A 13,863-nucleotide genomic window follows, 5' to 3' on the forward strand; every position below is an offset into this window, starting at 1 on the left:
ATTCAAATTCAAACAAGCAGGTGAAGGAGAAAAGAGGTTCCCCAAACAAAGCCCAAAGAGATATGGAGAGAGATTTGTAAGTTACCAAGAAAAATGGAAAATGAATAAAAATGCTGCATACTCCAGCACAACTCTACCAATTAACTTGAGACCTGTCAAAAGCATCCTCCAGTCCCTTGCAAGGAGAACATAACATGCTGTATTAAACAAGCTGCACCTAAATCAAGATAATTAGTAGTATCAATGTCTTAACTGATTTATTTTCTAACGAACAAACTACATCCAAAACCATCTGGCCAAAACATCCTATTCCCTTCAGTTTCAATACACAATAAAACAAGTTGCTTACAGTGGTTATTTTTCAGAAATTTAGGAGACAACTCTGCCAGCTAACTGTGCTACTTCACACCACATTCTGGGTGTTACATTCAGCAAGACTTCTGACTATTCCTCCAGCACTAAAGAAAATTACCTATGCCACAGCAGATTCTCTATATCTAGATAGAATGAAAAGCTTACATTCTAGACAGTAGTAGACAGACACCTGCTTTATTAAAGGGGAAATCAATTAATCAGTAAAACCGACAATCCATACAACACAACTAGTTCTCTTTATAAATTTCACTACATATTTCCGTAATGAGGCCTCTGGATAATCCTTGTGTGAAGATAGCCAGAGCAGCATTATGTAGTTAAAATTCAGTGCAATCTAATCAATATTTAGTACAGCACTTCATTTTCTGTTTACTATGCTTCTGGCATATATAAGGCAAATAACCTTAAGAAATGAGCCTGCTTAATTACAAGAGATACTGAAAGGCGACAGCTCACAAAAATGTAATACCAACAATGGCAATTCCTATTAAGATAATTTGCCATCATTATAACTCTAGATTTAACATTTACTATGTTTGAAGAAGCTCCTGCCTTCTCTGAATACAGATAAAGCTACCAAAGATGTGTAAGACATCCAAAAACATGTTTTGGAATGCTTGCCAGTTTGTGCAACGAAATAAGATTGCCCTAACAAACACTATTGATCTGTGAAACTATGAAACAGATTAGTTAGGAACGTTGCGGAATTTCCATCCTGAGAGGTCTTTCAGAACCGGTTAGACAAACACCTGTCAGGGATGGCCTAAGCGTCCTTAATCCTGCTCTGCACAAGGGGATGGACTGGATGACCTCTTGAGGTCCCTTCCAGCCCTTCATGTCTATGATTCTCCAAAGCTATACTTGGAACAGATGAACTTGGTCATTACCACTGCTGCTATACCAAATCTAAGAAATACCATGTATAGTTCAGACAACAGCACCAATAACCTAGTTTTCTCAGGAGTGATTAAAAAAAACTTGCTTTACAAATTAAATTAGTGATCGAGAAATTCATGAGCTGCTCTTCCTGCTTCTACTCAAAGAGATATATGTTGACATTAGTCAGTTGAAGTTTAATACTAAATTTAAGACACAAACCTCAGTGACTGCAAGTATGATGACTACTTCAGTAAATAACTTAAAGTTAAGTGTGTATTGCATTTAAACATCACATGCTGATATGCACTTGGGGAAGTGTAACCATTCATAGTCACACTCAATAACAACAACTCTGCAATGGCAAGGGACAGGATAAGATGACCTGATAGGTCTTTTGCCGGGGTTGTGAAGGAGGTCAGAGAAGATTGTCATCATAGTCCCTTCTGGTCTTAAAATCTAATCATGTATTTTCTGATTCTATGGTGAAACCTGACTTGTCATAGTATGAACAGTACTGAGTAAGAACAAAGGGGACACCGTCAATCTTAAATACTCATACATAAACTGGTATTCCTCACTGTCAGAACCACAGAACCTCTGACTCAAGCCAACATGAACTTGGAACAAAAACTACTGTAACTGGAAAGCCTCTGTATCAAACCTGACAAAGTTTAGGGATTTGGAAAGTTTTTATTGCAGATGAAAAAAAATACTGATTTGGGTAAGACATTAAGCAACATTGAAGTGTAATGATTTTTATACTTTTTTCTTTAAATGATGTTTTAGCAGAATATTTTACCTGGAGCCAAGCTTTCATTGTAAATCCAAGGTGGCATCATTTGCTGGATTGGATCTTGGGAAGGGAATACTCCAACGCCTAAAGGTATGCAATATATTAAAAAAAGGGACGAGAATCATATTCCTATTTTAAATCGGAAAACGTCTGTGACACAGTTTTTGGTATTTCAGCCAGCCCATTTCAGACATGGAATCATCTGGCTACATGAGAAACCAAAACTGATACTGCTACAAAATGACCTGAAACAGCAACAAAAATACAATTAAATGCACAAGATGAAATAAAGAGCCACTCATTTTCCAAACGTATTTGTTTGATCAGGAACACAAGTCCCATCAATTCCAAACATTTCATAAATAGCAGTGGTTTTGCCATGCCTATTTACATAAAGTTGATGGGCAGAACATTAAGGCTATTTGGGGAATAATTTAATTTAATCACACTGAAACAAGTTTAGGACATATACTCTGTGTTTCACAGGTGAACCCTTCATGGTAAAAGCCACTGACATCTTCTGTCAGACTGGCTTGCCCCATTAGACTCATCCCCTCACCTCCTTATCCTACCTAGTCATCAGCTCAAGGAGGTGGCATTGCTGTTGTTGTCACTGCAGAACTCTAATGCATTCTGTCCTCTCCAGTCCCCTGTAACGTGAATATTTCACTCCCCAGACTCAAATATTATGTTAATTTCCCTGCTTGATTTCACCAAGTTTGACCCTTCTTAGTCCCTGCTCTGATTCACCCTTCAGTAGATTTCATCTTCACTTCGGACTTAAATCAACATTGTGACAAGTCCTTTGATCCCTTTTCTAACTGGCCACCTTTCCCATTCATACCCATTCTTTCCTTCATCATGATCAATAAAACCTGCCCTTTTATTTCTTGTTTTTCTTATAATCTTCCCTACACTGACCACTGCCTGATTACAGCAGAATACTCTCTTCCATCACCTGACTGCTCAGAAAGTGACCTTCCTTCCCTCTGAAGAACCCGAATCCTGCTCGTCTCTCCAACCTGTTTTGCTTGCTCCCTCCTTTGCCTGCCCTTTCCCACAGTTACCTGCAACACTTCCTTATTCTCAGCTCTCTCATACCTCAAGTTCTACTTGGTTTACAGACCAACTGTGGGCCTCTGTGCATACGAGCTGATGGACTGAGAAAAGCAGTGCTGAATGTTCCATATTTGTTCTTGATCTCCTCAGACTCTACAGGGATTCCCAGTAAGCCACAACGTTTAATTTCTACTTATCCCTAATTCCAAAGCTGCTAAAAACAGTCACTCCCCTCTTCCATACCAGCAATTCTCTTCACCCAGCCAAGTAAGAGGCATTTGCTTTCTTCTTTCAATCTAAGATTGCCCTAACTTGTAACTTTTCCATCACCCGTAACAGCTCATCCTCAGGTATTCCCTCCTTTTTCTCCTCCACTCCTTTTACTTCCCTTCCATTTTTGCTTCCACCAGAAATTTCTGATATAATCTCACCCCTAAAAAAATCTCCTCACCTCTCCTATAATTTGCTCCCATCTCCCCATCCCTTGTTTCCTACATTACAATAGATTGATTTAACTCTTAGTAACTTCCAATTCTCTGAACTTTGCACCATCCAGGAACTTCCTGGGATGATTTCCTTGTCCCCAATATCACCATATTACTGCTAACCCTACCTCCTCAAAGTACTTGGAATGGTTGCACTCATCCTTCAAATCCTTTAACAATATCCTGGACTGTTTTCAATGAGGGTTTCTACTTGGACTACAGAACAGAAGTGTTCTTTTATGTATAGCTAGCTTCTGCTTTTCTGAAACAGAGCCTCCTCCTCCTACCTCACTAAACTTGGTCATGGTGAATCATTCCATCCTCTTAAGCAGAGTCCATATCAAAGCAGGCATCTCTGGCTTCTTCCTGTCATGGGTTCTATTCTTACCTATGAAATTCCGGACTCTAGTAGTAATCCTCTCCTTTCACACAACTCTTAGCTGTTGGTGCCATAATCTTCCCTTCCTGCAGCTCCTATTTTCTGGACTGCATTCCTGTCTCATCAACTTTCCATTGATTCTCAGATCATCCAGAAATACCTTTTCTTCCTTCGTTGTCTCAATTTCTCTTTTCCCCTACCATTTTAATCTTTGCAGCTAACTAGAGTGTGTCAAGTTTGTACAAGAGATACAATATCACTACTTTACATTAATTGTATTGTAAACAAATACAGCTCTTATTTCACAGTGTGCATTACAACTGTATTTTATTTCAAATTACAGAGTAAATGGGTAACTTGAGCTACTAAAAAAGCATTATCTGAAAATAGAATGATTTAATTTCATCTTGTAACCAGTAATTGGTGGGTATGGGGTTTTTTGTGCATTGGTGAGGTCCCAACTATTAAGAGCAATGTCATCAAACAGCAATCAAGGTGGTATATAGAAAAATTAATTGAACTAAAGTACTGGCAAGACACCACAATCCCTTAAGAAAGTGCCAACTTGAATTTTTAAATTTCATTATGTATATATTTTTTAAAATTGACCGGTGTTTCAAGAACAGAGGCCATGCAAAGCTATGTTCATGTCTCCCCATATTTGAACACCCTGGAGTTCAATATCTGAGGGTGTCACCAAGCACAATTTCAGAGCAGTATCAAAACATACCAACCAACACCTTTAACCTGTTTTGGTTCAACAGTTAAAGTTCTCTGTAGTCTGCTCCATAGTCAACAACACTAAAATCACATCTACAACAAGAACTTGATTAATTAATACTGTATTGTCAAAGTACTGACGTAGAATTGCATTTGTATCTGGTCCAGCTTGTGAAGTTTTGACTTCTACAAAGCAGGCTTTAAAAAAAAAAAAAAAAACCATGCCAGGCTAATGGCTATAGTATAATATTGCCCAGACAAATTATTTAGCTTAACTAGAACATTTCCCCCTCTAGCAGTTGGGTGAAGACCCATTCTTCAGTAGTAAGTTTCTCATGTGGGTTTTTTGGGTCCATACCCTCCCCCATGCCACCCAAATTAATAAAAAAAAAATACAAAGCATACACAAACAAATAGGTTTTGCTGAAATAAGAAGACAGAATATTTTAAAACAGCAGAGAATCTGTTTAGAGAAACTTGTTAAAATGTTTACAGTATATGCATGGTGGAAAGGATTCAGAGTAAATTCATGTATGTGTTACTTGCAGTCAGGAGCGAGAGGCTTTGCCATATTATTGAAGCAGGGATTCAGAGCAAAATGATGCAGCATTTGCCATAGAATTAGCGTGTAAGATGTTAGCATTCAAGCTGCATTCTATCAGATTTACACTTTGTCAAATGTTTCATTTGCTCACCACACTCTTCCACTGCTATGTTTTGTTGTGAAGCCTTGTACACCTCTGCAGCGGTGGTACCACTTACAAGCCCACCTACAGCATTCCCGTTATTCACGGTTACACTGGGATGAACTTGGCTTGCGGCTGAGGCTTTATGCTCAATTTCAGATGTTTTAAGTTTGGTTTGCTCCTGTCCAGATGCACTTAAATGATAAATTAAGAGCGACTCCTCCAAGGAATGGCCTAGACAAACAGCATGAGGAATTACTTTTATTTGGTTAATCACCTTTGTACATATTCTCCCCCCAAAACATAATCCCACTCCCTCAAAGGAAAGATGTGTCAAGTCATACTTAATGGTACCAAGTAATGTGACTGATGGCTGATTCTCCAGAGCACTCTGTGTTCACTCAGGACACCAATGCAATTCAGGTCAAGCATCTTCTACTAGACCTTGAGCCTGCCCAGCACAGGGGGTTGGCAATGTACTTTTTTCCCTGTGCTTGTAATGAGCAGAACAGGAAATACACTTATTGCTGCACAGCCATCAAGTCACTCCTGACTAGTAGCAGGAATAAGGGCTAGTGGCCTGATTCAATGCCCACTGAAGTCTATGGGAAACTTTACATCGATTGGATCAGCCCAGAGAGGGGAATGTGAAGTCAAGCTCCACATTGGCATAACAAGGTCTACATTTATGCCCATCTCTCACCTCTATTTTTCCCCGCACTTTGGCCTCTTATGAATAAAGAGGCTTTAGACTCAGCTGTTTATAATAAAGAGTCACATGCATCCCACTTAACTTCCCTTGGGCTCACACAAATTCTCCGCTTACATGTGCTAGAACGTAGCCACCTGTCTTGGGCTAGGGGAGAAGGAATTGCGGGATCAATATCAATTATTTTCTCCTATAGTTCAGAACGCTGCCACCCCAAATTATAGAAAGGTTTTGGTACAAGAGTGATCTTAAATCATCTGCTAAGTGTGCCAATTTCCCCCCACTGCCATGAGCAGAATTTCATTAGGAATTAATACAAACTTATTTCAATTTATCCATTTGTCATTTACCAGTATGTAATTTTGGACTATAAAGGGGAGTGTTAAAGCGAGGTAGGCACTGTTTCCATGTAAATACTATCTCCAATTGTAGAGCTAATGAAGATAGGATGGGTTACCTGTTTTATGGGTTTTGTGCGAAGATGGAGAGGTAGAGAAATAAGGAACCTGCCCAATGGTATCATGTAGGATGGAAGATACTGGAATCTGGACTGAAGGCAGAGGTTTGACTACAGCCTTTTCTGAAAGCAGTTGCCGAGCCTGGGTGGTAGGGTGGTAAGACTGAAAAGCCTGGAAAGAGGACTGAGGCACCAATGGTGGGGTTTCAACAGACCCTTGTATAAAGTCACTAAATTCTTCATCATCAAGAAAAGCAGAGGATTGGGAGACAGATACAGTAGAATGTGATGGTGTAGGGTGATCTGTAAAATGGAATGAACACACGCAATGGAAGGCAATGAGGTAAAGAAACTTGGTTGGGTGAAAAGGTGGGGAAAACAGTTTCTAAAAATGGCAATTATTAAATGTAAAAAACAGTGGTTGGGAAAAGTCAGAAGCATATGCAGAACTATTTGACCAAAATAATGAGAATATTTACCATTCTATCAATCGACCACACTAAGGCAAGGTAAACTTCAGCTGCTTTTCCCCCCACTATAAACCCCCTCTTCCTGATTTTTATAACTTGTCCAGTTGCGATGAAATTTGATATTTCCACAGTCTGTATTAAGGTTTCCCCACCTCTTATCTTAAGGACGTTTAAAACAAATGTAACCTGTGCTGCTGTGTTTAGAGCAGTGGACTGGGACTCAGGATATCTGAATTCTTTTCTCAACTCTGCCAGTAATTTGTTGTTACACTTTAGGCAAATCACTTAAACCCTCTTTTTGCTCAATGTCCTGATGAAATAGGGCCGATATTGACTTTGGTAAAGCACTTGGAGTTACTCAGATGAAAGGTGCTACCTAAATGCCAAGTACATTAAACAGACTTGAAGTAATCACCAGGTCATTCTTACAGGACAAGATATTCTAATGTGAGTAGTGATTTTGGATGCCCAACTTGAAACACCTTAATATGTCCCCATCCTTTGAAAATCAGGCCCCTTTAAGGTGTTTCAAGTTCAGAACCTAAAAATTCAGGAACCCAAATTCACTAGTCATTTGAAAATCTTTGGCCACAGTATTCAAGTTACGTCATTCTAAACAGATCTATTGTAGAACAAAATGGCAGTTCTACAGCAATTTGGCCAGACTCAAGAGCTATAATGGAAAAAAAAAAATATCACTTTCATAGGCAACACTCCCTCAAGGCAACATAGTATATGTCAAGCACAGCATGACCATCATTGACTTTATTTACATGCATTTGGACTAACCACTTTATCCTCCAATGGTTCTGTTTCATTGTACCTCTTAGGCGTATTTCCATCAACACAAACAAAGCCTTTAAATAAATCTGTATTTTAGGTAAGGGTAGGTTGTCATGCTTTATTCCATGTACTGTATACATCCTTAACAATAACTAAGGGGCACCTAAAACTAGCAAATCCACCTTAAATTACACGAATGTATTGCCAGAGTTTCTATTTCAATTCTACACAATCTTTAACTAAAAGCCAGCCTTTAATTAAAAACTAGGCAACAAATTTTTGCTGTCCCACAATTGGTCTCTTGAGAGGTTTCAAAAATGTACTTTATTGCAGGTTTCTGCTCAGCTTGGAGAAAGCTTGTATAGGGGTCAAGCTGGAAGTGCATTAACCATAAACACTGCTCTCCAAGTGAGTTTTCACAGAGGAAAATTGAAACATGAAAAACACAAGAGGCAGCAAATGTAGCTTCCAGACAAGTTATTCACCCTAGTGGCACAACACCACAATTTCACAGAACTATCTGCACTGAAGTGACAGTTCCTTTGATGCAAAACCTTGAGAAACAACACCAAGAGTGTTTGACCACCCAAACAAAAAGTGTGAACTACAGTCGCTTTATAGGAATAAAATAGCATCAAACTACTGACTTTTTCTCAGCAACATTATTCTGTTCCATAGAGTTGGTTTAAATCCTGCACTGTGTTGCTGAATGTCAACATACTTCATGTCACTCTTTCTAATTCTATATTTTTATCTTCTGTATCAAGTTACTGAACTAACTCATCTCAATTGCCTGCTTTTCCAACCAAGTTATTTTTTCCCAAGTCTGGATTATTGTGACATACCTTATTTATCTCAAGGTCTTCATGTTCAATAACACCATAAACTCCATCATTAAGCATCAAATGAAAGCTATTGTGGATGACATCTTGGTTTTTCATATAATATAATGATGGTTTATTTGCCATCTCTTTCCTACAGTGATTTCTAATTCTGGCAGCTGATTTAACACACCCTGATGCAAACATGTTGAGCCACCAGCAACCCATAAATTTGGGAGATATAAGAAACGTAGCAGTGGGTAATTCCACCATACCTCCATGTAAAGGACTCTGACTGTGCAGCTGGAACTCTCTACATCTCCATCCTGTAGTTTGAAATTAGGTCCCACTAGAACAGATCTGACAGATTTAGCGTGGTCTATGTATAAAACAAACCCATTACAAACACCACTGTTCAAGGTATTTCCACTCATCAGTGGTTTGTTTATCAGGGATGATGGGCCCAAATAACTTTAAACTTTGCAGTTCAGATCTATCTCTACTGTAATCGACCGCAGGAAAAACACCCAGTTTTTAGACAGGAGTCCAAATGAAATCTGTTGCTGGAACACTTGTCAAAAATTCATAAGATGACAAGGTAGAAAGGGAATCTCCACTCATTTGAACAGTTTTCTGCCCAGTTTCCTTGCATTAGTCAACATTTTAGTAGTACAGTTCAAAAGAACAGTGCTAGGGAATTGTCAAACTTGCTAGACAGCAAAAAGTTATTGCATGAACTTGTGAGCAACTTGAAGACCACCAACAAATAGCAGTCAGAGTGAAGATACAGTGATGGAAAAATCATCTGGGGACAAGCTTAGCTAATTGAGGCTTCATTTCAGGCAGGACAAAGGAGTTAGGTTCCCCACAACTAACGTTTTTCTCTTTAGAGGGAATATTTTACGATGTCAATTACTACTAATGTAATAATTCCTCTGAAAATGGATCATTAAAGGTTTTTAATTTCCCCATGTCCAGATAATGGAATCTGAGCAAGCTGTTATAGTATTGTGAAATAATTTTATAATGTTTTGATACTACTTAGCACGTATATAGTGCTTTTCAGCTTCAAAGCACTCTACAAACACTAATTAGTCATTTGACTAGAAAAAAAGAAACAATTGTAACATTTAGAAGTGCAATGTATGAGGGAAGTTGGCAGATGCTACAGCTCAGTGTTAATATTCAAACTAAAGTTGTTGGTATTTTTAAATGAAAGCTTAACAAGTTCTTTGGTGAAATATTAGATCACAACTTTTACCCATGTATTTTATAAAGCATACTGCAGCTACAATGAAAGCTTCAATTTACTGAATCATATACAATAACCAGTTCAGCTCAGACTCCCTGAATACAAAACAGCTCCATGAATTAAAGGTCCTTACGGACATGAAGCAGTATAATACTGCAGGCTTATTTTCAACCAAAAATAAAATACCTGGTTTTTTTGGATGCGATGCTGGAGTGGGGTGCATTTTAGCATCTCTTGAAAACCCATCTAAGTTTCCTTTAATAGCTTCCAAAGCATCATCTCTGCTCTTCTCACCTGTCTGAAACATGATAAAAGTTTCTTTGAAAGTGTCATGGTACAACAACTCAAAATCTTCTTCCAATATTCATAATTGTTTTGTCCGAAAAAGTAGCAATGTTTGTTAAAAAAATAATCATACAAATTAAGCTCCATTTTCCAGTGATGGCTTTGGTAAAGCATAAACAGAAACCCCTTTACTTACAACAGAATTTATTCAACAGGTTACACAATGACAACAGCAAAGGTTTTTCACCCATTGGCATTTACATATCTTCAGATGGGAATGAAAAGAATTAGTATATGTCCAAGTTCTGGAAATTTACTGTTTAACAAGAATCCTTGTACTGTTGTGATTACTAGGTCTAAAAATGTACCCAGTTGTAAGCTCAAATGTAAAAAGTATGTGAAAGTTCATAACATGTCACAATAACTTTTTGCCTGCTTGGAAATTAACCACGGAAAACAGGTCAAGCTGTTTTCAATAATGAAAGTTCTGAACAAGTGCAAGAGACCCAGAGAGAGAAACTGTATTAATCCAAACAAAGAGGGCTGCTGATCTCGTTCAAGGACTGTTGAAATCATTCTTGGTAAAAACAGAAGACGTGGAGCCAGAAATTAATTAACCAAAATTGGTGTGGTGAATATTAAGCCTAACTGGTGCACAAAATAATGAAGGGATGAGCTATGCCACACTCTTTTCCCTTTTTTTGGAGTTCTTCAAGAGAGACTTTGAAAACAATCTCATCACCTGCCCCAATGCATCCCAGCTCATCTCATCTTCCATAACCCCAAAACAGAGCAGACCAGATCGAAAGACTTTCTTCCTGACAGAGAAGCCATTAGGCCTTGCTCTTGTTCAAGAACTTTTGTTTTTCACTTGTGAGTCCTAAGAATGATATCATTATGACAGCCAGTCCTCAGCCCATCACAGGGACACGTAATTGCCAGCGCTACAGAGGCATGTAAGATCCTGTTCTCCCTCCCCTCCTTTTGTGTTATGTTCTGCACCCCTTCCCTTCCTCCTATTCTCTCTCTCACTCTCTCGGCTTTTCATCAAATCCTGAAATCAACTGCACTGTATCAGCACAGCAAGTTGAGATGACCACAATCCTGCCCTAAGGAGAAAAGACTCGGATAACATCCCTGATCGGAATATAAACCAGGGGACCAAGAAACAGGTGGGGTAGTTGACCTGCCAGCAAGAGCATCCATTTGTAACTGGCCACCTATCCAGTGTACCAAAAACAACAAAAGCCATATTCCCCCACCTTTTCTGTCCTCTTTCTCCTCCACCTTGTGTCTGTCTCTTAAAAACATAAGTGAAAACCCTTCACACATCAGGACTGAGTGTAAAATTAACTCTTTCCTTTTCAAAGAAAAGTTGTTGCTTAAACAAATGACTGATATTTTGCCTCCAAAAGGAAAGAGACTTCAGTAGGTTTTAATTAAGTTTGTTTTGCATAATTACTAAATTCCAGCTTCAATATAAATGATTGTTTTAATTTCTTGTGTTTTATCAATAAACTTTTCAACTTCAGAATGAATGATTTTGGGTGTTTGCCAAGGAACCGGATAAACCAAAGCCTCTGCAGAAAAAAAACCCAGAACCAAAGTATCACTGTTTTAATGCTGGACACCAAAGGAGTTTATAAACACTTATCTCATTTGGCCCTTGAGATCAATACAACAGTATTCACTTAAACTGTGCCACAACTTGAGAGCAGGGAGTCCAACTAATGAACATATTGACATTTTTATGTATTGTAGAAACCTATTTTGTTCCCAACTAGGTTGTTTTCTTTTTCAAAAGCAGTTGGATTGTTTGTTGAGCTACCACTGAGAGGAAAAAGGGATTCTCTTTCCTCAGACCTGGGTCAAAGTCTTACAACATTCACCTACTCAGACCACAGTGGCAGGAAAAGAGGCACTACTATAAAAAGCACTGTTTCTGTCTGGTTACAAATGTTACAGCAGCAGAGAAGACAGTCTGTCCTTAGAGCAGCGGGGAGATGCAGAAGGGTGAAGTTATCAAGACAACAAAGGAAATTGATTCACTTTGCAATACCACATTTGTCTTGTTTTGATTACATAGCATCAAGAGAGGTGCTATGTACAAAGGGTTAAACATATCAGATGTTTTCAAGAGGCCTGATACAAAGCTCATTGATAACTAGACTCCCATTGGACTTCATCAGGCTTCAGATCAAGCCTTCGGTTGGGAAGGTGTACGAAAGAAGAATCTATTTCTTCCCTAATACATGAAAGCCACAGGTGTTTTTTTTTTAATCTGAAAATCAATAAATGCCGTTTATGATATACCTTTGGTTTCACACTGCTTAGGAGTCTCAGCTTTTGTTTCTGCTCTTCAAATTGGCGTCGTTTTCTCTCTTCTTCTAAGAATTTTTGCTGGTGTTCAAACCTTTTTCTAAAGTGAAACAATATCAAACATAAAAATTAAGCATTATTTGATGACAACTTCCATGCCAACCTTCTGAATATTGGTAACTTGGTTTTCACATTCCTTTCCTTTTTCACATAGATGCTTTGGCACACACTTTGCTACAGTCTCATAAAATTGGTAGAAAATAGCATATGCCACCATGAACCTCATACACCACCTTCAAAGACAATGGAATGGTCTGCAACTAGCTTAACATTTTAGAATCCTAAATTCAATAGGAATGTCTCTAGGATAGGATGGTAGTTTTTAATGCACACAATAAGCTGGGGAATTCTGCCCCCATCCCCCCCCCCAATAAGATTTTCCCAGCAGCATTAAAGCATCACTTACTGTTGCTCTTCTGCAAATTGTTTCTGCATGTCGGGGGTGTATTGTGGCGCTGCCGGGCGCATTCCTAAGAAAGAAGCCTGTCCCATAAAAGACATTCCAGTTGCTTGCATAGCCCCAAGGGGCATGCCACCCTATAACAATAAAATAAGTCTATGTTATGTATAGCAATATAAAAATCCAGCATCTGTACTATGTCAGGTTGTGAACTAGTTAGAATCCATAAAAATAAGCAGGGCCAGGTCTGCTCAGTACTTGGACACGAGACTTCCAGAGACAGGGGTGGCTCCAGGCACCAGGACGCCAAGTGTGTGCCTGGGGCGGCAAGCCGCAGGGGGGGCAGCCTGCCAGTCGCCACAAGGGCGGCAGTCAGGCTGCCTTCGGCAGCATGCCTGCGGGAGGTCTGCCGGTCCCGCGGCTTCGGCGACAATTTGGCGGCGGGTACGTCGAAGCCGCGGGACCGGCGGACCTCCCGCAGGCATGCCGCCGAAACCGTGGCGCTAGCGGACCTCCCGCAGGCAAGCCGCCGAAGGCAGCCTGCCTGCCGTGCTTGGGGTGGCAAAATACATAGAGCCGCCCCTGTCCAGAGACAATCCAGGTGCTAAGCACTGTATAAAAAAAGCATTGGTTATTCAGCAGGTAGCACTCCTCTCATTCAGGACTGAACCAATGCCCCTAGACCAGTGGTTCTCAACCAAGGGTCTGCATACCCCTAGGGGTACTCAGAGGTCTTCTAGGGAGTACATCAAGTCATCTAGATATTTGCCTAGCTTTATAACAGGCAACATAAAAAGCACTAGCGAAGTCAGAACAAACTAAAATTTCATACAGACAATGACTTGTTATTGTTATTCAGTATATACTGAAATGTGAGTACAATATTTATATTCAAATTGATTTATTTGAAAGGGGTATAGTAGTCTGGAAA

The 13,863-nt window shown here is 39.3% G+C and overlaps 1 protein-coding gene across 12 annotated transcripts in view; it reads right to left on the bottom strand.

Annotated features, from left to right (window-relative positions):
- The window catches only part of SYNRG (synergin gamma), a 60,327-nt gene that overhangs the window by 35,871 nt on the left and 10,593 nt on the right, over positions 1–13,863 (bottom strand). For 8 of the 12 annotated variants that reach the window (XR_010593818.1, XR_010593817.1, XR_010593815.1 and 5 more), the window contains exons 4-9: positions 12,939–13,069; positions 12,467–12,572; positions 10,055–10,166; positions 6,543–6,845; positions 5,386–5,610; positions 2,054–2,131 (exon numbers count right to left, since the gene is read on the bottom strand). Coding sequence is in view for 8 of the 12 variants with exons in the window: in XM_024099713.3 (XP_023955481.2) it covers positions 2,054–2,131; positions 5,386–5,610; positions 6,543–6,845; positions 10,055–10,166; positions 12,467–12,572; positions 12,939–13,069 (955 nt within the window). In the remaining 4 variants the exon portion in view is untranslated. The remainder of the gene's footprint in view (positions 1–2,053; positions 2,132–5,385; positions 5,611–6,542; positions 6,846–10,054; positions 10,167–12,466; positions 12,573–12,938; positions 13,070–13,863) is intronic. The other 4 variants (XM_005298832.4, XM_005298833.4, XM_005298830.4 and 1 more) reach the window with 3 other exon arrangements.

Source organism: Chrysemys picta, chromosome 19, assembly GCF_011386835.1.
Source record: "Chrysemys picta bellii isolate R12L10 chromosome 19, ASM1138683v2, whole genome shotgun sequence".
Lineage (NCBI taxonomy): Eukaryota > Metazoa > Chordata > Testudines > Emydidae > Chrysemys > Chrysemys picta.